This window comes from Pristis pectinata, chromosome 27 (assembly GCF_009764475.1).
Source record: "Pristis pectinata isolate sPriPec2 chromosome 27, sPriPec2.1.pri, whole genome shotgun sequence".
Classification (NCBI taxonomy): Eukaryota; Metazoa; Chordata; class Chondrichthyes; order Rhinopristiformes; family Pristidae; genus Pristis; species Pristis pectinata.
The window spans coordinates 23,115,810-23,143,545 of record NC_067431.1 but is presented as its reverse complement, the minus strand read 5'-3'; the positions used below and the strand labels follow the sequence as shown (position 1 = coordinate 23,143,545).

The window sequence follows — 27,736 nt, the reverse complement described above, 5'->3', positions numbered from 1 at the left end:
AGAGTACTGTGTCCAGTTCTGGTCGCCTCATTATAGGAAGGATGTGGAGGCGTTGGAAAGGGTGCAGAGGAGATTTACCAGGATGCTGCCTGGATTAGAGAGTATGGATTATGAGGAGAGACTAAAGGAGCTGGGGCTGTTCTCATTGGAGAGAAGGAGGATGAGGGGAGACATGATAGAGGCATACAAGATATTAAGAGGAATAGATAGAGTGGACAGCTAGCGCCTCTTTCCCAGGGCACCAATGCTCAAAACAAGAGGACATGGTTTTAAAGTAATGGGTGGGAAGTTCAAGGGAGATGTCAGAGGGAGGTTTTTCACCCAGAGAGTGGTTGGTGCATGGAATGCGCTGCCTGGGGTGGTGGTGGAGGCTGATACATTGGTCAAGTTCAAGAGGTTATTAGATAAGCATATGGAGGAATTTAAGATAGAGGGATATATGGGAGGAAGGGGTTAGATAGTCTTAGGTGTGGTTTGAAGGGCGGCACAAAATCGTGGGCCGAAGGGCCTGCATTGTGCTGTACTGTTCTATGGTTCTATACTTGGCTTCATAGGTGAAGAAGACATGACATACTTGGCTTCATAGGTCGGGGCACAGAATGTGAGAGTTGGGACATTATATTGCAACTTTACAAAACACTGGTTAGGCTCACTTGGAGTATTGTGCGCAGTTATAGTTATCACATTAAAGGAAGGATATGATTTCACTGGAGAGAGTACAAAGGAGATTCACCAGGACGTTGCCTGGATTGGAGGACTTTAGTTATGGGAAGAGATTGGATAGGCTGGGCTTGTCTTCCTTGGAGCGAAGGAGGCTGAGGGGTGATCTAAAAGAAGTATACAGCAAGTTCCTAGGTTACGAATAGGGTTCCATTCCTGAGGAATACTTGTGGACATGCGTTTAAGGTGAGGGGGGAAAGCTTAAAGGAGATGTGCGGAGCGAGTATTTTACACAGAGAGTGGTGGGTGCCTGGAACAGGCCGTCAGGGGTGGTGGTGAATGCAGATACGACAATGGCATTTAAGAGGCTGTTAGACACACGAACATGCAGGGATGGAGGGATATGGATCTTGTGCAGGCAGAAGGGATTTAGTTTAATTTGGCATTGTGTTCAGTGCAGACATTGTGGGCTGAAGGGCCTGTTCCTGTGCTGTACTGTTCTATGTTCTATCTCAGTGAACAGACAAAGTGTGTGGGAGAGGATCACAGGAACAGCAGTGACGGGAGTGTGAGCAGGCGCGGGAGGAGCGGCCGCCGGCCGGCCTCGCTGACTCGGTGAGTGACCAAGTGAGTCTGCTCAGTGCTCCCGGCTCTGCTCGGCTCCGCCCAGCCCCTGATTGTTGCGGTTTGAGGGGTGCAGGGGGTTGTGGAGAGAGAAGGCACGTGGAAATGCCCTGTTCCCAACCGCAGCAGCCGGCAAACCCATCCCCATCCATCCCACCGGTCACCGAAATGCTCGGTCATATGTATGAGGTGTGTCCGTAAGTCGGGCATTAGTAATACGGGGAGGACCTGTACAAGATCATGAGAAATTTGGATAGAGAAGATAGTCAAAATCTTTTTCCAGTGATGGGGTGATCAAAAACAAGAGAACACAACTTTAAGATGAGAGGAAGGAGTTGTGAAAAGGATCTTGGGGTAGTTTTTTTACACAGAGAGTGGATGACATCTGGAACTTGCTGAAGGTGGTGGAACCAGACACAATCACTATGTTTAAGAGGCATTTAGACAGACTTTAAATAGTCAAGGCATGGAAGGATATGGTCCTAATGCAGGCAAATGGGATTCAGTGCAGATGGACAAAAATAGGCCTGGTGGGCCGAAGGGGCCACTTCTGTGCTGTACATCTCTGTGACTCTAAGTGGTGGATGGACGGGGTGGGGAAGAGGAGATGAACCTCTGCTGATTTCAGGGAAAGCCCTGGAAGGCTCCCTGTCCCAGTGCGACCATATGTCAAAGCCTCTCAAACCGAGTATGTGAACAATCTTGAGAACAGTAATTCACATCTCACAATGGCAACCTGAGAAAATGAATTTTGTTTAATCGCTTGAAAATAAAAGTCCTGTTGTGAGTAAAAGTGACCATGAAACCATCAGCTTGTTGTAAAATTCCAACAGGTTCATCATTGTTCTCGAGGGAGGGAAACTTAGTGACTCTGGACCTAACAGTGACTCTGGTCCCTTTCAACGTAGTTAACTCTTAGCTACGTTCTTAAGTCAATCAAAGAGCCCCACAGTTGATCTGTGGAAGAGGATACATGATAAGTCAGTCTTGTCAGATACACTTAAGGGACAAAAGCTGTAACTGAAAAGCAGACTATCAGAGCCAATAGGGAAGTTTAGATGGAGTCTTAGATAGACACATGAATGATAGAAGAATAGGGGCTATGTGGGAGGGAAGGGTTATATAGATCTTAGAGCAGGATAAAATGTCGGCACAACATCGTAGGCCGAAGGGCCTGTACTGTGCTCTGGTGTTCTATGTTCTATGTCTATGGCTATTTGGATCAGACAAGAATGTAGGGTTAACATTATTGAATGGGAAGATAGGGGCTGATTGGCCTATTTCTGCTCTAATTTCCAATGTTCTCAAGAAGGGATTCAATAGAAAATTAGAAGTTTCCCAGTAAGCTTTGGATCAGAAATACAGAGCTGGGCAGGATGAATTTTGATTGGACACCGATGTAACCTTTAATTTCCTGCTATCCCTGGGGGTAAGTGATTGATTATGTCGCATTAACGGGGGGCTGGGGTAGAAGGGAATGGAGATTTCCAACTTACTGGCTGGCCAGACCCAGGGCTCGAACAAAAGATGGTGTATTTGCGGATGATTCCATTTGGCTTGGTTGGAGGGAGCCAGGACACCACCACACTGCTGGCAGAGGAGGGGACAGCTTTGATTCCGGCAGGAGGCCCTGGAACTGAAGCAAAGATGAAACATAGCATGAAATAAAGCAAAGCAGCTTTAATAACGCTTAGTCAAGCTGCTTATTAATTCCTAGAATACAGAACAGCATGTGCCACAGAAAACCTGCCTTTTCATCTAATGCACAAAAACAAATTGAAAAGCATATTTGCCAAAGTTCCTATTGATCAGCACTTGTTTTTACAGAGGCCGAAATACTCATTTCATTATGTTAAAATCTGAAAGAAAATCCGGCAAATATCTCTTTGTATTATAATACACAGAGGCAAGGACAAACAAGGTATTTTATTACAGAGAGCAAAGAATGTTTTATATTAATCATGAACGCAGACTGTTCTGGCTTAACGTTGGAATAAAATGCTCTGCGGAGTGATTGATTCAAACATAGAAGCAAGATGAAGCCATTCAGCCTCTCAAGCATGCTTTCCAATTCATGGCTGACATGCACCTCACCTCTACCTTTCCACCTTTATTCTCCATGGGTGACATGGTGGTGTGGAGGTTAGTGCTGCTGGTTTGGAGCTATGAGGACCTGGGTTCGATCCTAAGCTTGAGTGGTATACAGTATGTGCTGAGTTTGTATGTTCTCTCCATTAATGTGAGTTTCTGTTGAGTACTCTAGTCTCCCCTCACAATCTAAAGCTGTGTTGGTAGATTTAGATTCAGATTAGTTTATTGTCATGTACACCGGGGTGCAGTGAAATTCCTTGCTTGTGTGAAGCTCATAGAGTGAACAGTGTACATGTTCATAGTAAATACAGCAATAAATACAGTGATGAATGCAAAACAACAGACTGGTGCAAAGATTGCAGTGCAATCTGAGGTAGCGCAAAAAGTGACAATAACCAAGAGAGGATGCATTAAGGGTTCGAGAACAAGGCAGCACCACTGGGAAGGGGATGTGAAAGAGGTGGTTGGTTCGGCAGTGAGGAAGAAACTGTTCTTGAATTCTTCCAACTGTGACATTACTGAGCAGATACGGCCTCAGGGCTCATCCCAGTTTAAAGATGGCATCTGTGGCAATGCTGATCTCACTTAGGACTGGACACCATCCCAGATTACATGCTTAAATCTCAGGGGTGGCACTTGAACCCACATCAGATTCAGGAACATTGAAGCAGGAGTGGGATATTTGGCTTGTTCCATTACAGTGTGACCTAATTCACCTACACATCTTCTCCCCACCTCTCTTAATACCTTTGATTGACCAAAATCTATCATGGTTACTGAGAATTATCCCTCAGTGTAGGGAAGTGGCAAAAGAATAAGAAAAAGATTGATGGGCATGTAAGAGAGAATAAGTTGTATACCTACAGAAAAATAAGGAGGGGAGACTAGGACAGATGAGATTGTTCTGTGGGGAGCTAGTGGCCTACTTCTGTGTCACTGCATCCTATGACAGTTTCAATTGATAAAATCTGTCCATCTCACAGCTGGAATCAACAGATTTTTTTGGAGAAAATTCTGGACTTTGGTGCAAGAAAACATTCCACATTTCACTGCTGAATGGCTTGGCTTTCATTTCAAGTTGATAGCCGCTTGTTTTGATTCCATGGCAGAATAAACAGCCACTTTTGAAACCCTCTGTCATTTTAAACCCTTCAGTTGGATCAGTCTTCTCAACTAAAGGGTATGACAACCGAGCTTATTCTGCCTGCCTTCATACTTTAGTTCTTTCAGATGTAAATAAAAAAAACCTGCAGACACTAGAAATCTGAAATAAAAACACATACTGCTGTAAACGTTCAGCATCCGTGAAAAGAGAAAGATTTAACATTTCAGGTCAAAAGCTTCTTCTTCAGACTCTTCTTTTTAGGTCATTGACCTGAAACATAATCTCTGTTTCTCTCTCCACAGATGCTGCCTGACTTCTTGTGTCTCCAGCATTTCCTGTTTTCAGATGTAGTTTGTTTCTCATGAATTTTCACTTTGCCCTGTTTAAGATCAGAATCATTGTTATCACTGATTTATATGACGTGAAATTTGTTGTTTTGCGGCAGCAGTACAGTGCAAAGACATAAAATTCCAAGTAGACATAAATAGTGCAACAAAAAAGGAATGGGTTCACGGACATTCAGAAATCTGATGGCTGATGGGAAGAAGCTGTTTCTGAATCATCAAGTATGGGTCTTCAGGCTCCTGTACCTCCTCCACGATGGTAGTAATGAGAAGAGGACATGTCCTGGATGGTGAGGGTCCTTAGTGATGGATGCCGCCTTCTTGAGGCACCGCCTCTTGAAAATGCCCTCGAAGGTGGGGAGGGTTGTGCCCGTGATGCAGCTGGCTGAGTCTACAACCCTCTGCAGCCTCTTGTGAACCTGTGCATTGGAGGCTCTGACCAGGCGGTGATACAACCAGTCAGAATGTTCTCCACTGCACATCTATAGATCTCTATGTGCAGCACCTAAAACTGAATATAATACTTGGTCTAACCAAGTCTTCAAACCACTCCAGTTCTGCTTCTTTCCTATTGTATTCTGGCACTGATAAAAGACCAAGCTTTGGTTATTTGTGTGCCTGAAGAAAACAAATCCCTTCCTCAGTGGAATAAACAGCATTTTTGCATATTCTTATTCTATTCAATAAAATAAATAACTCAATATACTAATTCATACCAAGATGAATAAGTAGAAGTATTGAGTAGCCTTTAATGCTTTGAATAGACAGGAATTCGATTCAATTAGCATATCAATTGTCTTAACTGCTGCTTTAAGAGTTAATAATAAAACACTCAATCCATCTGTCGAGAAAGAGTGGAGCTCATCTTCATTAAATCCTTTCCTGTCACGTACATGTAGAAAAAAATTATTGGCTTTTAATGGCTAGTGATCCTCAGACACATGCAGCCGGCTTATCCTTCGAATACCCAAAGCTGCCTTGGTGTCTCCTCATTGGAACTGCTGCGCTCAGCAAAATCTGGAATTCTGGACAGATGGGGGAGTTCAGGATCATCCTGACCCTCTCCATAGGAGGAGCACATCAGACATCTTTCAAGTTGGGCACAGATCATTCTCTTTTGACAATCTGTCCTGCTAACATTGTGACATTGTGCTGTTCTTACATCCTCCAAACTAAATGAGGCATTATCATGGACATCTGAGTAAAGGAGAATAATCTCCAAGTGTGTTCTTTTTTAAAGAGCCATCAGGTTTAGAAAATTGCTGGACAGATTGCTATCTACGTTCACTATAATACAACACACAATGTATTGTGAAAGGGCAAGTTGCTAACACAGTAGTGTAGCGGTTAGCATAACGCTATTACAGTGCCAGTGACCTGGGTTCAATTCCGGCCACTGTCCGGAGAAAAAAGACACGTTCTCCCCGTGTCTGCGTGGGTCTCCTCTGGGTGCTCCGGTTTCTCCCACATTCCAAAGACATACGAGTTAGGAAGTTGTGGGTGTGCTATGTTGGCACCGGAAGCATGGCGACACTTGCGGGCTGCCCCCAGAACACTCTACGCAAAAGATGCATTTCACTGTGTGCTTCGATGTACGTGTGACTAATAAAGAGATCTTGTCTTATTTTCTTTGACAACAAATCCCAAGCCTATCACTTCCAGAAAGGTGAGAGTACCAGGCACATGGAACATCACCATCGGCAGATACACCTTGAAAGCACGTGTCTTCCCGACTTGGAAATTTATTGTCATTCCTTCATTGTTCCCAAGTTTAGATCCTGCAACTAATGCCCCTACATGCCCCAAAGTGGGAGAACATTCACCACAATGCAGTGACTCAGTGACACGCACATCCCGCCAATTAGCACAATGACAATGAAGCGGATAAAGCACCAATTGGCTCTTTGCAAACAAAAAGTGAAGTCCAGCAATTTTTTTTGTCCTTTTCACATGGTAACATGAAAAGAATGTTTTATTTCTCAATGTACAACAAAGTATGAGTCACCTATCATTCTGGAAGTCCAGCTTCTTGTTTGCTGTAGGGACACAATTTCATGTGATGTTGCTTCATTGAAGGAACTTCCCAAACACATATTGATTCATCTCCCAAACTGATGAATAATTGGAGAATGACCTTGCGAGAAGGTCCTGAGAGAGTGGTGGTCAACACATAGGCAGTCTCTTCTCAGGACCTGATAAGGCAGCTGGAGATAAGATTCAAAGATATTGGATGGGCTTGTGAAAACAGTGGACCTTTCTTGGGTGTGGCTTCAAATACCTGAGCACACTGATGGACTGAAACCTCAAAAGCTTCTTGATCATAACTGAGATCGTATAATGAGTGCTATGTCAAATATGTTCATGCAGCTTCCATCAAACTAATCACTGATGTGAACTAAACTACCCCACTTGTAGTGAAAGAACTTCATGGATTGTAGGATAACCAGTGTTGCAAATAGAAAACATTGAATGGTCCATTGTGGATTCGTCCTTTAGGATGGGAATACTAGGACATCATTGGGATGGAGGTCATTCTGTTACAATGATCTTGTCACCATATAGTGTTAAATGATGCATTACAGCAGCAATTAGTGGATAAACTTGGTTTGTTTTCTCTGGAGTGGCAGACATTGAGGGGAGGCCTGATAGAAGTTCGTAAGATTATGAGGGGCATGGATAGACAGCCAGTATCTTTTTTTTGGGGTCGAAATGTCTAATACTAGAGGGCATGCATTTAAGGTGAGAGGAGGTAAGTTCAAAGGGGATGTGCGGGGCATGTTTTTTACACAGAGAGTGGTGGGTGACTGGAATGCACTGCCAGGGGTAGTAGTGGAGGCAGATACAATAGAGATTTTAAGAGTCTCTTAGACAGGCACATTAATATGCAGAGAATGGAGGGATATTGACTTGTGTAGGCAGAAGGGACTAGTTTAGTGGGCTTTTACTAGTTTAACTAGTTCAGCACAACACTGTGGGCTGAAGTTCTGTTCCTGTGTTGTACTATTCTATGTTCTATGTTCTAATTATATTTCAGAAATAACCCCCTTTGAGGCATTAATAGAGATATAAAAGGCCTTAAACTCATGCAAGTCTTCCGTTCATATGAAAGAAGCACCGGGCACAAATGTAAGGTGACTGTCTAAGTAACCGGAGACAACCTGAAGAAAGATTTTCTTAATCACAAACTTGTTGTGATCTGGAATGCACTGCCTGCAAGGTGCTGGAAGCAGACTTAATAATAAGCTTCAAAAGGAAGTGGATAAATATTTCAAGACTCACAAAGATAACTAGGTCCAAATTCTAAAATGATGTATTTTTTTGCAAAGTGTCTAGGACTCTCAATGCCTTGTCTCACTTTATTTTCCTTGCACAAATCCCAGCACTTGATGCCACAAGGCTTCCTGGGCTCCCCTATTCAAACACATCTGCTAATCCTCCTGATTACATCTGGTTTTGTTAAATTAATGGGAAGGTAATACAATGAATCTGATAAGCACATGAAAATCCTGAAAAGACTGTAAACAAGCTACATGTCCCTTTAGTTACCTTTGGGCCTAGTGAATAGGTATAAACTGCCTTTGAAAGTGCCAACCCTTGCTATCTTCTCACCAACTCTGGTCGCCCTCGATCTGACCGCTGCCTTCACCTTTACTGAAGCAACACTGGAAAACGAAACTGGGACCTACATCTGAGGAAGGAAGGTTATTCACTGCACACTTTATAAATCTGTTAGTGCTTCCCCTGGAGATAAGGTCCCACAAGGCAGCTGGCTGAGAAAGGAAAGACAAACAGGATGCAAGGGAGTGTGGCAAACTGAATCCAAAGTTAGCTCAGTGGTTGGATGAAGAGGCTGACTATTGATTTAATAACTGGAAGGCTGTTACCACAGAGCGCAGCACTTGGTCCCATCTTGCCGTATATATTAATGATTCCAACTTAAATGCGGTGACAAATGTCTATGGAGATGATGCAAGGGTGTGATTGACGGGGAAGGGAAGCTTTTGACTTTAGGAGGATATCAATTATCTGGTCAAATGGGTAGAGAAGTGGCAAAAGGAAGTTAATCCAGAGAATTGTGAAGTACTGCAATGGGGAAGGCACAACAAGGCAAAGGAATACACGATGGGAAGATACTGAGTGATGTGGAGGAAGAGAGAAATCTTGAGGGTGTGTCCATGGATACTTAAAGGTAGCAGGACAGTAGGTAAAGTGAATAAAAAGGCATCCAGGATGGATTCCTTTATTGTCTGAAGCACTGAATACAAGAGTGGGAAGGTTATGCTAGATTTGTATGTGATGTTTGTTAGGCCATGACTTCTGGCCACCACAATATAGGAAAGGTAGCATGAGAGAGGGTGCAGAGGAGGGTAACAAGATCTTTGAAATTTTAATAATGAGGAAAGATTGGATCATTTCCTTTGGAACAGAGGAGGCTGAGGGAAGACTTAATTGAGGTGTATGCAATTATGAAAGGGCTTAGAGTAACTAGGAAGGACCTATTACCTTTAGCAGAGGGGCCAAAATCCAGGAGGTTATAGATTTCAAGTAATTGATCATGTTAGAGGGAAGGTGAAGAACTAGCTTTTTAACCAGTGGGTTTGGAACTCACTGCCTAGTGGGGTAGTGGAGGCAGAAATGACTGGATGTATCCTTGAGCAGTTGTCACCCACAGGGCTGGAAGGTGGAATTACATGAGTTAACTTGTTCAACTGGCATGGATAGAATCGGCTGAATGGCCTTCTACTGTGGTGTAAATTCTTTATGATACTATAAAACAAGAATATTTCATTTGCAAGAAGGAAAACTGTCCCCTTAAGAATTCCATCTCTTTTAGAATAAATACACTAGTTCCAGAGAGGACTTTATATTGTTGACAACCCCATATATAATGATGAAAGAGATAGGGAGAGAGGGAGAGAGAGAGAGAGAGAGAGAGAGAGAGAGAGAGAGGGAGGGAGAGAGAGAGAGAGAGGGAGAGAGGGAGAGAGAGAGAGAGAAGGAGGGAGAGAGAGAGAGAGGGAGAGAGAGAGAGAGAGAGGGGGAGGGAGAGAGAGAGAGAGGGAGAGAGAGAGAGAGAGGGAGGGAGAGAGAGAGAGAGGGAGGGAGAGAGAGAGAGAGAGGGAGGGAGAGAGAGAGAGGGAGAGAGAGAGAGAGAGAGGGAGGGGGAGAGAGAGAGAGAGAGAGAGGGGACAGCATAAGAGACTAGAAGAGCGCTTTAATCAGATTGGCCTTGTTCCTACTCTTAGGTTCTTATGCTCAGAGGTATGAACCAGACAGCTGAAGAAAGATTGGCTGGGGAGGGAGACAGGGGCACTGTTGCTTTAAGTGGTCTGATAATTAATAAGAAAATGACAGCTGATGAGACAGAAGCAAACAGCATTTTCCTGATTGGCTACCAAATCCTACCACACACCAGTTTTGTTAGATATTGAATTTTGAGAAGCTTACAGGTATTAAGCAATGTTTCTTGCTGGGAGAGGGGGCTGAGAGGGGACTTCAGGGAGAAGAGAGATGTTACAAGCAGCCAAGAGCTTAAGCTTCCATTTTTCAGCATTATATGCTTAATGTGAAAGCATTATGATTGGACCGATAAAGATAAATTCTAATATTTAAGACTTCAGGGGCTACATCATCACAATTTAATCCATGTTCAAAGTTAATCCACATTCTCTGCACCTGTTTAAAATGGCAGGGTTTGAATAAGAACCTATGTATGTAGATTAATCTGCGACAAAAGCTCTGGGCACGAATCCTTTATTTCTTCATAAAAATTGCATCAATGCAGCACACTTATTTGATTTCTATCTTCAGGCTATTCTATTTACAGCACAAGCTACAAATTTTGTGTGAAATATTCAAACGACAAATTACTGAATAATTGGGCCTTCATTACGTCTGCCAGGAAATGTGGTTCAAAACAATTGCAGTGGATTTTTTTTAATAACAGATATACATATATATATAGTTTTACATGCTCTAGCCCTGAATAATGCCCTTAATTTTCATATTAACAAGCCTGGTCTTCACCCTTTTCATGGGCCTCATTCAGCTTGGAGCTGCTTGAATTCTCTAATGTTGAACATCATGTTTTTTTAAATCTCCGGCTGCTCTCTCGGGTGGATTGAAAAGATCCCAGGGCACCATACAAGGAAGTTATGATGAGTTTTCCTCTGTATCTTGGTCAATATTTGTCCCTTAACATTGTTAAAATAAATTATCTGGTAATAATCTCATTGTCATTTGTGGGAGCTTGCTGTGCACAGACTGGCTGCCACGTTTTCTACATAGCAACAGCGACTCTCTTCAAAAATACTTCGTCGACTGCAATGTTCTTTGGAATGTCCACATTAATTGCTCTAGAAATGGAAGTCCTTCTGTTAGAATGAATGCAAAGGGATAGTTTGAGAATGGAGTTCTTCCATATCATCAAAAGATACTGCTGACCAAACCCCTACCCTTGTCCTTCTTGATTTCCATTGGCTTCCCATCTCCAAATCCATCTAGTCTCTGTACTAATTCCTTCTTCTCTTTTTCTTAGGCAGTGTCTTGGGATCAACGATGACTTACTTCCATCAGTTCTGAGGTGGGATCTGCAGGCTTCTTCACAGGTGGGGAACGACTGTTTGCTGGGGTAGATGGGAAGGTGGGTGGTATGGCAGATGAGGCATTTCTTCTGATGTATTTGTGATGTTTCTGTGTGCTCCCAATGAAGAGAGTCAAGATTCTCAAAGCCATTCCACATGCTCCTTCTCTATTTTGATCAGTCACAGGCTAGGGACTACCATCTGTGAGGATGTTTTCTCAAGGAGGCTTTGAGAACATCCTTGAAATGTTTCCTCTGCCCTTTCGAAACCTCTTGCCATGATGGAACTTTGAGTACAGTACCTGTTTCAGGAGTCTGGTATTCATTCATTCACAGGACACTGACATTAGGAAGGCCAGGATTTACTGCCACAAATAGCTTGCTGGGCAACTTCAGAAGGCAACTGAGATTCAACTTCATTTCTGTGGGTCAGACTGTGTAGGGATCTGAGTGAACCAGGTGCTTCTTTTTTTAACAACGCTCCAGGAGTTTCATGGTTACCATGACAATAGAAACATAAGATCATAAGAAATAGGAGCAGGAGTAGGCCGTCTGGCCCTCAGATTCCGCTCTACCACCTCAGCACTATTTTCCAGCTCTATCCACATGTCATTGTACAAGACATTGGTGAGGCTGCATTTGGAATACTGTGTTCAGTTTTGGTCACCCTGCTACAGGCAGGATGTCGTTAAACTGGAAACAGTGCAGAGGAGATTTACGAGGATGTTGCCGGGACTTGAGGGACTAAGTTATGGAGGGAGGTTGAGCAGGTTGGGACTTTAATCATTGAAGCATAAGGGAATGAGGGGTAATTTTTTAGTGGGGTATTAAATCATGAGGGGGAGAGATAGGGTGAATGCATACAGTCTTTTTACCAGGGTTGGGGAATCAAGAACTAGAGGGCACAAGGTTAAGGTGAGAGGGGAGAGATTTAATAGAAACCTGGGAGGCAATTTTTTCACCCAGAGAGTGGTCAGTATATGGAATGAGCTGCTGGAGAAAGTGGTTGAAGCAGGTACATTAACAATGCTTAAAAAGACACTTGGACAGGTACATGGATAGGAAAGATTTAGAGGGATATGGGCCAAACGCAGGCAAATGGGACTGGCTCAGATGGGAATCTTGGTTGGCATGAACCAGTTGGGCTGAAGGGCCTGTTTCTGTGCTGTATGACTCTATGACTCTATGTCCCTTTAGCTCTTTTTTTATTCCTGATTTATTTAATTTAAATTTCTCAGCTGTCCCAGGATCAACAGTTCAAGGCCTGGGGATGCAGGGCCAGTAACCTAACGCCACCATTAGTTATACTATACCCTCTACTCTGTGTAACACACCAAGTGGCTGAAATCAACCTGCTCCAATACACATGCACAATATTAATCAACCAGGAAAGCAAAAAGCCCTGAGGAGACTCAGTTGCCCACCAAGTAAAAGCCCAATGGAAATAAGCAAACCTGAGTTCATTCATTAATATGAATTTATTTCCGCGAAAGGATTATCATATTAAACGTGTCTGAAAACAACATATGACAGATTCATCTGCATTCTAGAGGTGCTTAAATATGTAATAATTACCCGGAGAACTTGGATTTTCTTTTGAATTAGAATATAAAAACCCTTCTGTTAACTCTTATGCAAAACAGGGATTAGTTAATGAAAAAAATATGCAAATACGTGAGGCTCACAGTATTATAAAAAATAAAACAGGTGCAGATCCTGCTTTGCGGGGAAAATGGGTCATCCGGTTGATCTGGCAAAATTCCACGAGGATTTGCTATCCACTGCAATCAAGGGACAATTAATAACCTTGGAGGTGGCGTGTTATAATGGATTTGAACATGATAGGATTTGTTCTGGCATGAACTGAAGCCTTAATTTCAGGCTGCAGTCTATAATTAGGTACATTTTAATTTTAAATCACTTCACTGGTCGAAAGGCAAGCTTGCCGGACAAAATGCTATTCCAGCCACGTCCATTCCCACTCATTCTCAACTCCCAGGTTGTCCAAAACAATTCTTTTTAAATACATTCTGCCCAGTGGGAAAGTTGCGGTGGGTTCTATTCTCTGCGGGAGCTCCTTGGGCCTCAGTACGCAAAAGGACCACGTCTAGAGTTGCAGAATGAGCTCACATGTCAGATCTTTCTACCTCAGCTGCATTTTATAAAGGCGGCATCACTGCCCTGAGATTGCTGCCTGCCTGCCTGCTTGCCCTTGGAGCTCGCTGCTTCCTATAGTGTGGCCCCAGACACAGTCTTCCGTCAGACCTCCCCTCCCAGCCTTTCAGTGTGGCTGGGTGCTGTGTAGGGGCTGTCTCAGGACAGGCAGCTGGCTGAACTCACAGAACAGATTTGACAGCCAGTTGGGCCCCCAATCCCCACACCAGTTACAAACATCCAACATCTGGTAGAAAAAAAATACTTCAAAGATTAAAGTGCTGAAAACAAAGGACATAGACATCTTTTGTTTTTGGCATTTTAATCTTTGGAATATCTTCATACACAGGCACACACACACACACACACACACACACACATATTAACAGAAAGGCACAAACACACATGAAAACACACACCCACAGATACAAATGCACACATACACACAGAAACACACACTCAAATGCGCATACACAAACATACATGCAAAAATACAAAAATGCACACACACACATATAAACACAAAGAGATACATACATGAATACACACACACACACACACACACACACACACACACACACACACACACACACACACACACACACAGAAATTTCCTTAGCCTTCTGAGGAAGTAGAGGCATTGGTGTGAAGGTATCTGAGTATGGGTCAGTCACTAGGGACAATTTACAGCAGCTATTTAACCCACATACCAAAAGTGTGTAAGTTAGTGGGTTAAGTAGCTGCTGTAAATTGTCCCCAGTGTGTAGGGTTAGTGATAGAATCTGGTGATATGGGTGGGGAGGTTGATGGGAATATGGGGAGAATGAAATGAATGTAGGATTAGAGTAAGTGGGTGCTGGATGGTTAGTACAGACTCGATGGGCCAAAGCTCCTGTCTCCATGTTGAATGACTCTATGAATCAGTTGGGGCGCCTTTATGAGGGAAGGGGACCAAAACTGCACACAATATTCCAGGTGCAGTCTCACCAAGCCCCTGTATAAATCTGGTATGAACCTCATATAAACTACTCTTTTATTGTTTCCCATTATCAAGCCTATGTCTCTTTCTCACACCCTTGTACTCAAAACCTCAGGCAATGAAGGCCAATGTAGCACTCTCCACAGTTGCTGCCTGACCCACCGAATATTTCTGTTAGGACAGAAGGTTCATTGTGGATGAAAGGAATGGGAGAAAAGGGAAAAAGAATCAAACAGTAATGAATAGGTGATGGTGAGAATCAAAGTTTAAGGACTTGCAGGATCTCTTAATCTTCAAAGTATCAAGGCTATTTTTGTGCATTTGTTAACAGCAACACTAGTGTTACAATTCCTGAAAGAAAAATGACCTACAATTGCATGTTCCCGTCAGGCATCATTGGAAGAGCAGCAAACAGGTCCAAGTCAAACATTCCAAACAGGAAGAATAGTTTTAATACAGTATAAAAGAATAATATTGTGGATACTGGAAATCTGAATATCATATCGGAAGAACTTAAATCGATAAACTATCTTGAAAGCTCAGATACAGGAGCATAAACAAACATTAGGATGATTAGCAGACATTTTATGTTGGACAAAGGCAGCTGGAAACCCAGGATAAATCTTGGGTTGCTATGGAGAGAGCCAAAAGGAGTGTTACCACTGCAGTGATAACATACTATTAAATTGTCACAGTGACATACATGATGATGTAACCCCATTAAACTCTGAACCAACCATGAGCAACCATGAAAGAGAGCAGTTCTGTAGGAAGCAATTGTTGAGATAAGGATGTCATAAACAGATACAAATACCATAAATATTAATTAATATCAACTCATTTACTACCATTAACTAGGAGAGAGTGGTCCTAGTCTAGGGGAAGAACAGTCAAAAGATTCAGACTTTGAGTGATTGTTAGTTTGGCTAACTAAGTGGTGAAAAACTTTGGCAAAGATAGTTAAATAAACAGATAATCTGTGTGGTAGAAAATGTACAGGCAAGCCTTGCATTACGGGATGTAGGGAGGGGGTTGTGTTCCCAGAAAAGCATCCGTATCACGATTTTCCGTAATTCAAAGCCACATCATCTGCGCATGCACCAAGAAATGTGAGCTATAAATGAAATAAAGATTGACACATAAATTCGGTAAGGGCGAATTTTGATTCTGTAGCTCAGATTTTTTGCCAGTGATTCATGAATTCCGTAAGGGTGAAATTCTGTCAACTGAACTGCTGTAACGCAGGGGTCGCCTGTATGTAGATGCCTAGTGCATTCAGGTTCATGGACCCCATCTACACACAATGTAGGGGGTGTGAAAGTTTTAAATAATTCCAACACCAAGTTTTGTGTCGCTCTGGGTTCTTGAGCTTGTCCACATTGTGCTGTTGGATTAGCACTGGTGTACCCCATCACACAAAACCTGAAGGAGGAAACTAGCTTGAGTGTTACAGAGAGGAAAGAAAAGATTCTTACTGTCTTCTTTTGTCTGTGCGTAGATCACCAGGCTGCGCACACCGTCCCCCGCCTGGGTGAATGCCAGCACCTGGACGCTGTAATTGGTGAATTTCTCCAGTCCTCTCAGCTCTACCCGTGAGTCCAGCGTGGTGATGTTCTGCATCTCTCCCCAGTCTGCTCCAAGGCACAAAGATGAAGAGTCACTCAGAGAGTGTGTTAATGCAACAAACGTCTGCTGTGAAGTGACTGGGCAGCACAGTGGTCTTTGAATCCAGGCCAGGGGAACCAAAGACCTGTCTGTCTGCAGGTTGTTGGCATAAAAGCTATGTAAGTTTTTATTTCAAAAGTAAAATTTATTCGTAAAAATAAATGCAGGAACTGCAATATCATCTCTACATGCCTTTCTTTACATTTATAGTGTATCAACTCAATACGATCTATTTACATTAGTGTACTAGTAACCCAAAGGCTTGGGCTGGTGAGCAAGAGACAGGAACTCAGATCCCACCACAGCAGCTGGGAATTCAAATGCAGCCAATTAACCAAACTCTGCAATTAAGAAATTAGTATGGCCTTGAAACTGTTGAACCCAGCCAGGGGGTGGTTAGGGATGGGCAGAGAATCTTGTTAAAGAGGTATCATGTTCATAATACATTAGTGTGTTTTACATTCTCTTTCAAAAACAGTCATGTTTACAGGGCTGTCACACAGGACCCAGCCCCTCAGCATCCAGCAGCAGCAGGACCTTAGAGTGCAGTCCTTCCCCACAGGGTCTCTGCATTGACTGCATTGAGCTTCAGTGCATCCCTCACCATATACCCTTGCAGACTGGAATGTGTCGGTCAGCAGCATTCACTTATTGCAATGGAAGACCAACTAGATTCGGGCAGACCAATGTGTGTCTTTTACCGAGCTGATGATCTTCTAGCAGCAGTTGATGTTTGTTTCAGGGTCTTATTTGAAATGATGTTGGGAAAGGGCAGTACAGATCTATAACGTGCTAACATAATGGGTAGTTATGGGATATGAGTGCAGTAGGGCTGAAGCACATTGGCAGATGGAAGGAAGCTTCATCCTGATAACTAAATGTGCTTTGTATGATTTGACAGTACTTGTCTCTAGCTCTGGATTCCTCAACTTTGTGTGCACAGACATGAAAGAAAAATTGTTTGGGAGTTCTGAGAGGGACTAGGCTCAGTAAAGATTGGGCTGTGATTTTTACAAAGAGGAGACTGAACAAAATAATGGGACCCACAAGAAAACATGAGCTACTGACCACAAAACTCGTCTTTCTGTGGCATATTTTGAGTACAGTTGCACAGAGATTACATTAGTGTGCTAGTAATCCAAAGGTTTGGGTTGATGAGCAAGCGACAGGAACTCAGGTCCCACCACAGCAGCTGGGAATTCAAATGCAGCCAATTAACCACATTCTGCAATTAAGAAGTTAGTATGGCCTTGAAACTATTGAACCCAGCTAGCGGGGATAAGAGGGTCATTAGGGATGGGCAGAAAGTCTTGTTAAAGAGGTATGTATGTTCATAATGCATTTGTGAGTTTTACATTCTCTTTCAAAAACAGTCAAATTTCAATTCCTGCCCACACCCCTGTCAATTGGTTCACATATGCCCATTGAAGAAATCACTTGTCCTTATCTGGCCACTGTAGGACCATCTGAAAAGGCGAACAACTGAGTTCAAGGCATGAACTGATAGACACTGCCAGAGATCCGTGACAAAACAACAAAAAGTCATCTTCAACAACGGGAACCATTTTACTGGACTCGGGGAAGAGAGGCACCATTTCTTCAAAATGAGGGCTCCATTTGTATGTTAACAACAAATCTTAGATCAGAGGCACTGGCGTCGGCAGAGGTGAGGGGAAGAGAGGGGAATGGGAAAGGCGAGGAACAGAACAATGAGCAGAGGCTTTGAAAAAAACAGCACAGGTAACGTGACACCCCCCACCCCCACCAATAATGAGGTCATACAAAAGGTCATCCAGTGTCAGAAAGATCAAGAATAACTCCTCCAATGAGGGTGGTGTCTCTGCTGATGTTCAGAAGGGGGCTGGTTGAGATGATATCATTGCATACGAAGGAACAAGGATACTGGATAAAGTGACCCTGGGTCACCTGCAAGGAAATCTCCCAAGAATTCTTAGACCATTAAACGGGGAAAAGCTTAAAAATCTATTTATTTCTTCTCTCTGTATGGAGCTTACACTTCTGTTTGTGGGTGGTGTACTGACTGCATTATCTCCTGAGACAGTCTCAATAGCCCTGCTCAATTCACCAGCTGACACGTTCTGTGACTTTGCATTGCTGCTCAGGAAATCAAAGGAGGCTGAAAACATATCAGAGAGTGGGGGAAAAAAATGCTTTTGCCTCTACCCCTCCCCCAGTCCATCTTCAGACTAATGTGAGTGACAACTGGTTCACAGATAGCCATGAGTTTCACAACAAGGCCAACAGATAACATGGGTTCGTATTGTTGTGAACATCCTCTTCACAGGATATCCATGCACACAGAATGTTGTTAAATTATTCAATGCAGGTGGGAGGACATGATGGAGTCAACACATTCCTATGAAAATACTTCTCTTTACTGCTGATGACACCTGGTTGGTCCTCAGTTCAAAGGACTAAGTCAACTTAAAACAAAGAACATAGAATGTAGACCATAGAACTGTACAGCACAGGAACAGACCCTGTGGCCCACCATATCTATGCCGACCATGATGCCAAATTAAACTAATCCCATCTGCCTGCACATGGTCTCTATCCCTTCACTCCCTGCCTGTTCATGTGCCTGTCTAAATGCCCCTGACAGTGCCTTCCAGGCACCTACACTCTCCATGTAAAAAAACTTGCCTCCCAAATCTCTTTTAAACTTTCCACCTCTCACCTTAAAGCTATGTCCTCTAGTATTTAAAATACACTATGATGCTGGAGGGACTCAGCAGGTCAGGCAACATCTGTGGAGAAAATCAGGCGGTCAACGTTTCGCGCCAGGATCCTTCTTCAGGACTGAAGGTAGGGAAAGGGGAAGCCCAGTACGTAGGAGGGAAAAGCAGAGCAGTGATAGGTGGACAAAAGAGGGGAGGCGGGGTGGGCCCAGGGTGGTGATTGGTAGATGCGGGTAAGAGATAGTGATGGGCAGGTTCAGGGGAGGAGGGGAGAGCAGACCCACCGGGGGACGGGTCACAGGTAAGGAGAGAGGGAAAAAAAGGGGGCTAGGAAAAAGAGAGAGTGGAAAGAGAAGAAAAGTAGAAGCACGGCTGGGGGAAGGGTGGGGGTTACTTAAAGAGAATTCAACGTTCATGCTGTTAGGCTGCGAGGTTCCAAGATGGGAAATGAGGTGCCGTTCCTCCAGTTTGTACTCAGAATTCTCCCGGCAGTGGAGGAGGCTGAGGACTGACATATCAGTGATAGTGCGGGAGGGGGAGATGAAGTGACTGGCAACAGGGAGATGCAGACCGCGGTTACGGACAGAGCGCAGGTGTTCTCTGGTATTTGACATTTACACCCTGGGTAAAAAGACTCTATCCACCCTATCTATGTCTCTCACAACTTTATACACTTCTGTCAGGTCATCCTTCAGCCTCCAATGCTCCAGAATAAACAATCTCAGTTTGTCCAACCACTCCTTACAGCTAATACATTCTAATCCTGGAAACATCCTGGTGAACCTCTTCTGCACTCACTCCAAAGCCACCACATCCTTCCTGCAGTGTGGTGACCAGAACTGCGCACAATACTTCAAATGTGGCCTAACCAAAGTTCCATACTGCTACAAAATGACTTCCTGGATTTTATACTCAATGCTCCGACCGATGAAGGCATGTATGCCGTAGATTTTCTTTACCATCCTATTTACTTGTGTTGCTACCTTCAGGGAGCTATGGACTTGCACCCCAAGATCCCTCTGTACATCAGTGCTCCTAAGGGTCCTGCCATTTACTGTATACTTTCCTCTTGCATTTAACCTCCCAAAATGCAACGCCTCACACTTGCCCGGATTATATTCCATCTGGCATTTCTCTGCCCAAATATCTGTTTATTCCCAACATCCCCCTTTCTTAGAATGCGACCAGATGGACACTAAAGTAGCAAACAAGGCATGTCTCTGTGACATGTAAACCAGGATATCATGAAGTTTGGTGTTGTTCTACAACAAGGCCTCCCTCTCCCAAATGTTTCCAGCTGTTGACTTTTACACTGGGTGAAGAAAGTATCGCTTTACAAAAAGCCATTGCCCAGTTGGGCAGAAAACCTCAGCACGACTTTGGCACTATATTGGTTCTAACGTCTTCAAGAGAAAACTATGCTGAGAGACTGAAACATTTTAAATGTTCAGCTGAGGATTAGGACCCAGCAACTAACCTCCATCTGGGTGCACAGACCAGTAGATGACACGGAACCCCTTCAATACTCCATTCAAAGTACTGCGAGGAGGTGGTGACCAAATAATGGTGACAACGTCCGATGAGATGGACACGGCCTTCACGTTGTCTGGAGGTTGGCTGGGAACTGAGAAAGAAATAAGACTAATTAAAATTCAAAGCAAACCTTGTCAGTGTTACAAACCAAACAACAAGGAACTCTGCATCTGCTATTACTTGCGTACATCAATCGTGGCAGGAGTCAAAACTCTGAACCATCTCAATTGATTTTTTTCTATAAAAGAAATAAATAACAAACTAACCGTCGCCAAACAGTAAGGAATTCACAACCAATTGCCCAGATGGACAATGCCCTTTTATAAATGAAATATAGAGGAATGACTTAATAACTGATAGGATTCTGGTTACTTTCACTGGAGCAGGATCTCCCTGCTCTTCTGTTTATGGGAGCAGATATGGTAATCTGAGGATACCAGCAGTGATGGTGCCAGGTGTGGGAGTCAAGAGTCAAGAACCTGCTTGGAGGAAGCTGAGCACCTTGGACTCCCTGACAAGGGACCAGATAAGAACAGGCTCCCTGTTGAAGCAGGTCTCAGTGGTCTAGTCAAAGCATGCTTCAGTGTGCGAGGCTATACCTGTTGCAGCTTCCTGTGTGCGATATAACTTTGTGCAAGAGATGTCAAAATTGTGTTGTGCTGATTGATGTCAGTGTGCATGCCCAGCCGTGTGTGTGTGTGTGTGTTTGTGTGTGCGTGCACATGTGTGTGTGTGTGTGTGTGTGTGTGTCTGTCTGTGTGTGTGTGTCTGTGTCTGTGTTTGTGTGTGTATGTGTGTGTGTGTGTGTGTTTTTGTGTGTGTGTCTGTGTTTTTGTGTGTGTGTGTCTGTGTTTGTGTGTGTGCGTGCTTGTTGTGTATATGTGTTTGTGTGTGTGCGTGCTTGTTGTGTATATGTGTTTGTGTATGTGTGTGTGTGTGTGTGTGTCTGTGTCTGTGTGTGTGTATGTGTGCGTGTGCGTGTGCATGTGTGAGAGCGAGTGGTGCACAGAGGACCTGGAACAAACAGAAGCATCCAGACAAACACTTGAATTGCCAAGACATAAAAGGCTACAGACCAGATGTTGGGTACATGGTAGTAGTACAGATATAGTTGGTACAGGCATAGTGGGCTAAAGGGCTTGTTTCTGTGCTGTACGACTTTATGACTCTGTACAAAGTGTGTGACGAGTGCACCGGGTAATGTGATTGATGTTTGACAAAATTCCATTAAGCAAAGTCAAAAAACTTCGCACTGCTCCACAGAACTTCCCAATCGGAGTCTGATGAACATCAGCTCTTGTCACATTTTCAGATTGTAAGGAAACCTCTTTATTTTTATAAATCTATCTCTTGCTAATGGTCATTTCCTGCTGAGAATCACAGCATACGTGCATCTTTACATCCTCGATTTCTCCCTGTTGGAGGCATCGAAGAACTGTCCAGTTGCACACCATCAACTTAAAAGACAGATGGTCACCAATATCGACACAGATGGTTTAATACAGGTTATCAACAGGTTCATGTGCATGGTTGAATCAATTAATAATGTTTGCCTGGCTGCAGGATACAGAGCTGAACCGGTTTGAATTGTTCATCACATTAAGGTTTCACAGCTTGGTTTTGTCCTGCAAACAGAGATGAAAGATGTGACAAATTTCGAAGGAGACCTCGATTTGACAGACAGCTCTTGTAGCCAGTTCTAAGGATAAAGTGTGCAGCTTTTTCCCATTTCTTCTGAAGCCAATGAGAGAGTGGCTGGACTACCATATGATGAGCATTTCTAAAGTACCTGGCATATCCAACTATGTACAAGACAGATAAAAACACAAAAAAACAGAAGGAAGAACAGGCCATTCAGCCCTTCACTCCTGCTCAGGCATTCATTAAGCCCATGGCTGATCTATTACCTCAGAGCCATTTTTTTACATTAACCTTATATTCATTCTACACTCATTCATTTCAACACTAACCTCATACACTGACCTCGTAACATTATATTCTGAATTCTGTTACTGCTTTTCCCTTGTATTACCTCAAGTACTTATGTTTTTGAAATGATCTGTATGGATGGCTTGCAAAACGAAGTCTTTCACTCTATCTTTATACATGCTAACTTTCTACTGTGATCTGCATTTTACTTTTAATAAACCCTTGCAGTCCCGACAGTAAGGCAGACAACCTTAGGCTCACTTAGAGCAACAAACAATCTGCTGGAGGAACTCAGCGGGTTGAGCAGCATTTGTGGAGGGAAAGGAATTGTTGACATTTCAGGTCACAATCTTGCATCAGGACACTGATTCTTGATGTGGGGTTTCGACCCGAAACATCAACAATTCCTTTCCTCCCACAGACGCTGCTCGACTTGCTGAGTTCCTCCAGCAGATTGTTTGTTGCTCCAGGTTCCAGCAGCTGCAGTCTCTTGTATCTCATGAGGACCACTTATTCTTTCTTAAGACCAGGATCTTGGAGGAGTTTCATGTTGACAGAGTGAGTTGGATACAGAGCTGAGGAATTCCAGTGAACATTTGGCTATTGCTATAATAAAAGAGATTGCATGAAGTCGCATTGTTTTAAGAGAATGTAGGAATGGAGAAGAATCTAAGAATGTAGGAATGTAGGAAAGCCCCAGGCCATTTCTGTTGAACGGTACTTCATGTATCTGCCTTTAATCCATAAAACTCTAAAATAAAATCATTTATGGGGATTGAATTATAGGGATAGGTTGGGCAGGCTAGAACATTTTTCCTTGGAGCATAGGAGACTGAGAGGTAATCTTATAGCAGTGTATAAAACCATGAGGGGTATAGATAGGGTGAATGCACACAGTCTTTTTTTCTGGGTTGGGGAATAGGTTTAAGGTGAGGGGGGAAAGATTTAATAGGAACTTGAGGGGCAGCTTATTTTACACAGAGGGTGGTATGCACATGGAATGAGCTGCCAGAGGTTGAGGCAGGTATAACAGCAACTTTTAAAAGACAGCTGGACAGGTACATGGATAGGAAAGGTTTAGAAGGTTATGGGCCAAATGCTGGCAAATGGGACTAGATTGGACCAGTTGGGCTGAAGGGCCTGTTTCTGTACTGTATGACTCTATGACTCTATAAAATAATGTGTCAATAAATCTTGAAAATGTAATTGGCCTCCAACTTCTGGTCTTTTGGAGTTCCAGATTTCACACTGTGTAGAACACGCACTTCCTAATTTAACAGAGCCCTGTGGATTCTTTCTTTCAGATTACTTATCGAGGTCCCTTTTGAAACTACCCATGACAGTGCCTTCCAGATACCAACCACACTCTGTGTAAAGTATTTCCATGTTCTAACTCTGAATGTGCAAGCTCTAATGACATCAATGACTACTTTGTCTCACCAGAGGAAATAGTCTCTCTGTAAAAGATTTAATAACCTTTTTCCATAATATCAAACACCAGTGTTAGATCACCCATCACTTTCCAAATTCAGTGGGAACATAAGCCCCTGTTAATGCAACTTATAATTACAACAGTACCTACTCTTTGAAAGTACATAATCGGCTGAAATGTAGGTAATTTAATGCAGGTCTTTCTTGTGTTTCAGTCTGTGAGTGTGTACTGAATTGTCGGAGAAACTTTGCCACTGAGTTAGAAGGTCGAAAGACATGATGGTAGCTGTTTTGGGGCGAGAGTGGTTTGCATCTGTGTGAAGGTTCTCTCTCTCTTTCTCTCTAGGAAATTCTTTTGGCACCTCATCAGTTTGTTCACACTTCTCTACTCCTGCTATTACTTGCGTACATCAATCGTGGCAGGAGTCAAAACTCTGAACCATCTCAATTGATTTTTTTCTAAAAAAGAAATCAATAACCACATTTGTAGAACAGAAATAAAATGACTCAGGTGCCAGCTCTTCCAATCCTCTTGATAGCTGAAAGGGATATATGGGTCAGGGAAAGTGCTGTTCAGTGACAATATTCAGCTTTTCTTGTTCCCTTTAACCTCCACAAGTTCTAGACAGCGATCCACAGCCAACCTCTGGCACCTTAACATCTCAAAGTGTTCCCTCATTTGCTTCATAGGCCATGCTTACAACCTTTCCTCTCATTAAAACAAAGATTTGCATTCATTCATCACCGTTCTGCCTTCTCAGGATGTCTGAGTGTGCTTTACAGCCAGTGAAATACTCACAGCTGTAATGTAGGAAACACGGCAGCTAATGTGAGCATAGCAAGTTCCCCCAAACAGCGATGCGATAGTGACAAGATAACCTGATTTTTAATGATGCTGATTGAGGCCGTCACACCAGGGAGAACGCCTGTGCTCCACTTTGAAGCAGTGTTTTCAGACCTGCTGCATCCACTTGGGAGAACAGGTGATCCTTTGGTGTAATGTCTCATCCTAAGTCAGTGAATGGGAAACTTTGAGAGCTAGCAGATACTTGAGGGCTGAATGATCTCCTATGTTGTGAAAAGACATGAATAAAATTCTCTGGAGCGGGACTGAACCCAGATCTTTGGAGTGGTACCAACTAATCCACAGTTGATTCTATTGCTTTCCCACTGTGTCCCATACTACAATGAATTGTCTTCAAGGTTCTTGTGCAGATCGTCAATCCTCACTGCTGTGCAGCCCAATCATTGCCTCAGGGCACACCTCTTTGCATTGCCCTCCTCCAACCCCTACCCAACCAATCCCTTGGCAACTGGAACTCTCATGCTAACCATCCCTCTTGTTCCCCACTCCACCTCCCCCCCCAATTCCAAAGCAGTAGGAATCACCTAACCTCTCCCCTCCCCACCACTACTTCTGTCTCCCTTCCCCACCCCTCCCATTTCGAGAGTCATAGTGAGGATAGTGGGTAGGTGGGTGGTGACACAGTAATAGGCCCTTTGCCCCAACTTGCCCATACCGACCATGAGGCCAACCTACATTAATCCCATTTGCCTGCATTAGGCCCACCTCCTTCAACACCATTCCTATCCAAGTAGCTCTCCAAATGCCTTTTAAATGTTGTCATTGCATCTGCCTCTACCAATTCTTCTGGCCTCTGTATGAAAAGCTTTCCCCTCAGATCTCCTTTAAATTTCTCCCCTATCACCTTAAACCTATGCCCTACCCTGGGGAAAAAAGAAATCCATCCACTGTTGGATTTGACTGTTTTAAGTAGTTTTCTTTTTAACATGTATAGTGTTTAATACACCTCAAGCGGCTGCACAAGCAAAGGCCACTTCCTAGCTTATTGGTTCATCCATCAGGTGACTATGTGTTTTCTCATTGGTTGGTTTTGCCATAGGCATCGAATAGGTTTCCTGATCGGACTATTGTTAGCTAAGGAGTACCTCTTATCTCAGGTATAAAAGGTGTTGTTTTTTGTTAATCTCTCTCTTGCTCTCTTCCTGTCCCCCGGCCCCAGCTTATTTTTAGTTCCTTTTGTCTCGACTCATCTCCCAGTAGTAAAGCTAGTGCCATGTGCTCTGTGACTGTTTCTTTGTTTTAAACTTTTCCAATAAAACTTTGTGAAGCAACAAGTTGTTTTCAACTCATTCTTGGACTCCTGAAAGAACCTGCAGATTTGAAAATAACAGGATCTGACACCACCTTATTCATGCACTTCATAATCTTCTAAGCCTCAACAAGGTCACCCCGCAGCCTCCTATACTCCAGTGAGAACAACCCCAGCCTATCCAATCTCTTCTTGTACTAAAACCCTCCATTCCAGGCCACATATTGGTGAATCTCTTCTGCACTCTTTCTAATGCTACCACATCCTACCTGTAATGTGGCAACCAAAACTGTAGACAATACTCCAAGTGCGACCTAACCAATGTTTTGTACAGCTGCAAGATGATTCCAAACTCTAACACTTGGCCTACGAAAGCAAGCATGCCAGAAGCCTTCGCCTCTACCCTATCTACCTGTGTCACTATTTTCAGTGAACTATGCACCCCAATATCTTTCTGCATACCAACACTCCTAAGGTCCCTGCCATTTATGGTACATGTCCTGTTAGTATTTGATGTCCCAAAATACATTACCCCACACTTGTCAACTAGAGAAGACACATCCTTTTAATTTGGATTCGGTCTGCAGGTGTAATGGTAGAGTCACATCCAGAATCTCCCTCGAGGAACATTCTATCATCACCCACCTACCCGCAATCCTCGCTTGCTTCCTTTTCCCCTCTCCATCATCCTCCCTACAGTTAAAGAAGTTGGATCAGTAGTCTTTGGAGTTTAGGAGAATGAGGGCTAAGAAAAAAGATTCTAAGAGGGTAGGAGATGTTTCTACCAGTGAGGGAATCTTAAAGAAAGGGGCAATGTTACAAGATAAGGGTGTGGTTATTTACAACTGAGGTGGGCAGGATTTTCCTCTCACCGTTTCTGTGCTGTACGATTCTAAGTTCTATGTAAAGGGTGATGAATCTTTGGAATTCCATCTGCCGGAAGGTTGTGGAGGTTCGATCACTGGAGGTACTTAAAGAGGAGATAGATAAAAGCTTTGAAAGATCGAGGAATTAAGAGCTATGGGGAATTGACACAAAAGAGATGAGGCTTGGGGCAGATCAGCCAAGATCTTGAATAGTGGGTCAGGCTTGAGGGGCCGAGTGGCCTATTCCTGCTGCTATTTTCTTCTCCTTGCCTCCCCCTCTCCCTCTCAGCAACCTCTGCCCTTCCCTCCTTCTCACTATCAACCATTGAAACTAAAGAACATCCAGAGAAAAAGCTACTGATCAAACAAGGGTTAACTGGCAGCATCGCAGTGGAGAATGCATTTTCACTATTCCTTAGAACTATGAATAATCCTACTAACTACACTTAAAATGTGACGTCCTGATAGGGTGCTTTAATTACTTCAATTTGCATACAGTTAAATTATCACCTAAAGCAGATTATTAACGAATTAAATAATCTATTTAATGCTCAGTTGAAACAGGATGAGCTTTGAAGCCGCAAGCTTCTTCACCACTCTTCTGTACCCACCCCTCCCCCTCCAATTCCAGGCATTTCAGAAGAAGAGTTCAGGCAGGGTCACAAGGAAAGCTCCAGTTCCTCATGACTGGTTGCATCATGGTCTGGTACGGCAACTTGAATGCGCAGAAATGTAAGAAACCGCAGAGAGTAGTGGACTCAGCCCAATACATCAAGGGCACATCCCTCCCCACCATCAGTAGTATCTACACGAGGCACTGCCTCAAGAAGGCATCATGCGTCATCAAAGATCCCCACCATCCAGGCCATGCCATCTTCTTGCAGCTCCCATCAGGCAGGAGGTACAGAAGCCTGAAGTCCCACACCACCAGGTTCAAGGACAGTTACTTCCCTTCAACC

The 27,736-nt window shown here is 43.4% G+C and overlaps 1 protein-coding gene across 1 annotated transcript in view; it reads right to left on the bottom strand.

Moving 5' to 3' along the window:
* Window positions 1-27,736, bottom strand: part of LOC127583633 (cell adhesion molecule DSCAML1) — a 506,127-nt gene that overhangs the window by 89,199 nt on the left and 389,192 nt on the right. Inside the window, 4 exon segments of the mRNA XM_052039813.1 lie at window positions 1,042-1,069; window positions 2,801-2,920; window positions 16,016-16,171; window positions 20,382-20,528. Of these exon segments, the coding sequence (XP_051895773.1) occupies window positions 1,042-1,069; window positions 2,801-2,920; window positions 16,016-16,171; window positions 20,382-20,528 (451 nt within the window).